The 1,190-nt window shown below is 33.7% G+C and overlaps 1 protein-coding gene across 1 annotated transcript; it reads left to right on the top strand.

The window, feature by feature from the left end:
- Positions 1–214: 214 nt before the first annotated feature.
- Positions 215–931, top strand: LOC11435109 (dehydration-responsive element-binding protein 2D). The gene has a single exon (XM_039828155.1). It carries the CDS (start codon positions 317–319, stop codon positions 809–811), a length of 495 nt encoding a protein of 164 aa, XP_039684089.1. The 5' UTR covers positions 215–316; the 3' UTR covers positions 812–931.
- The last annotated feature ends 259 nt before the right edge of the window (positions 932–1,190 follow it).

Genomic DNA, 1,190 nt, shown 5'->3' with positions numbered 1-1,190 from the left:
GCAGAAACATTTCTGCCAAAAATAGGAAAATAAAATTCTTATGATCGAAGGAGTCTATACTAGTAGAGACAAGTGTTCCTTCTTCATTGCCACGAGTCATTCCTTGGTACTCTTAAGTCAGTATCCATTCTCCAACATTCCAAGTGTCTCTTGCTCACTTACTCACACCTTATATACATTCATTCACTCAATATATATTTGTTGGTACCTCACAAATAATACATACTTATAGTATTATCATTAAAAAAGAAAACAGTATATAGTATTTATATTTACTAGTAGCAAAGGTAGCTACAACTTCAGTAGTGAGTGAGCAATGATGAAAAAGGAATCAAAAAAGCTACGATCAAGAAGAAAAGGAGGACCAGAGAATGCATTATGCAATTACAAAGGAGTTAGGCAAAGGACTTGGGGAAAATGGGTTGCTGAAATAAGAGAACCCAAACGTGGCACTAGGCTTTGGCTAGGAACATTCAACACCTCTATTGAAGCAGCACTTGCCTATGACAATGCTTCAAAAAGGTTATATGGCGAATCTGCTAGGCTCAATTTGGCACCATCACAATCCTCTACAACAACAAGTATAGGGATTGATCCTACACAATCTACAGCTCCTAAATGCATTGAAGAAAATTCTAATAATAATAATAATAATAAGGGTGTGTTAGTGGAGACTAATTTGGACCTTGAGTTACAAAGTCTTCCATGGAATACTAGTGACTTTGTCATGGATGATTTTATGGAACTTAATGATACATTACTGGCTCAAGGGCTTAAGGATTGGGATCCATCATCGTTACTAGAGATTTAATCCATCCTTTCGCACAATAATTTCAATGTTTAAATTAGAGTTTTGAAAATTGGCTGCTACTCACACCTTTGATGTATTATATAAATGCATGTGTTACTTATTATTATTTACTATATTTTATATTTTATATTATATAGTCAAGCTTTTAGTTCATGAAGTCTCATTTTGTTTGTGCTGATTTGTCTCAGGAATGTTCACTAACAACTAACCATTAATTAATATGGCCATTTCAAAAATATAATGTTGAGTATGTGTTGTTATAATGTTGTTAGGGATAATAGGTCTCAAATGAGATAAATCTCACTCTTAATTTTTTAACCATTCGTACTTTTTTCTTTCCTTCGTCCATTAAAGATCTTGCGAGGATGAAGGATCCTCT

The sequence above is a fragment of the Medicago truncatula genome, chromosome 1 (genome assembly GCF_003473485.1).
Source record: "Medicago truncatula cultivar Jemalong A17 chromosome 1, MtrunA17r5.0-ANR, whole genome shotgun sequence".
NCBI lineage: Eukaryota > Viridiplantae > Streptophyta > Magnoliopsida > Fabales > Fabaceae > Medicago > Medicago truncatula.
The sequence above is the reverse complement of the archived record's forward strand: the minus strand, read 5'-3'. Positions and strand labels throughout refer to the sequence as shown.

Coding starts and splice junctions, on each gene's coding strand:
- LOC11435109 (XM_039828155.1), top strand. CDS start 317: ATGATGAAAAAGGAATCAAAAAAGCTACGATCAAGAAGAAAAGGAGGA.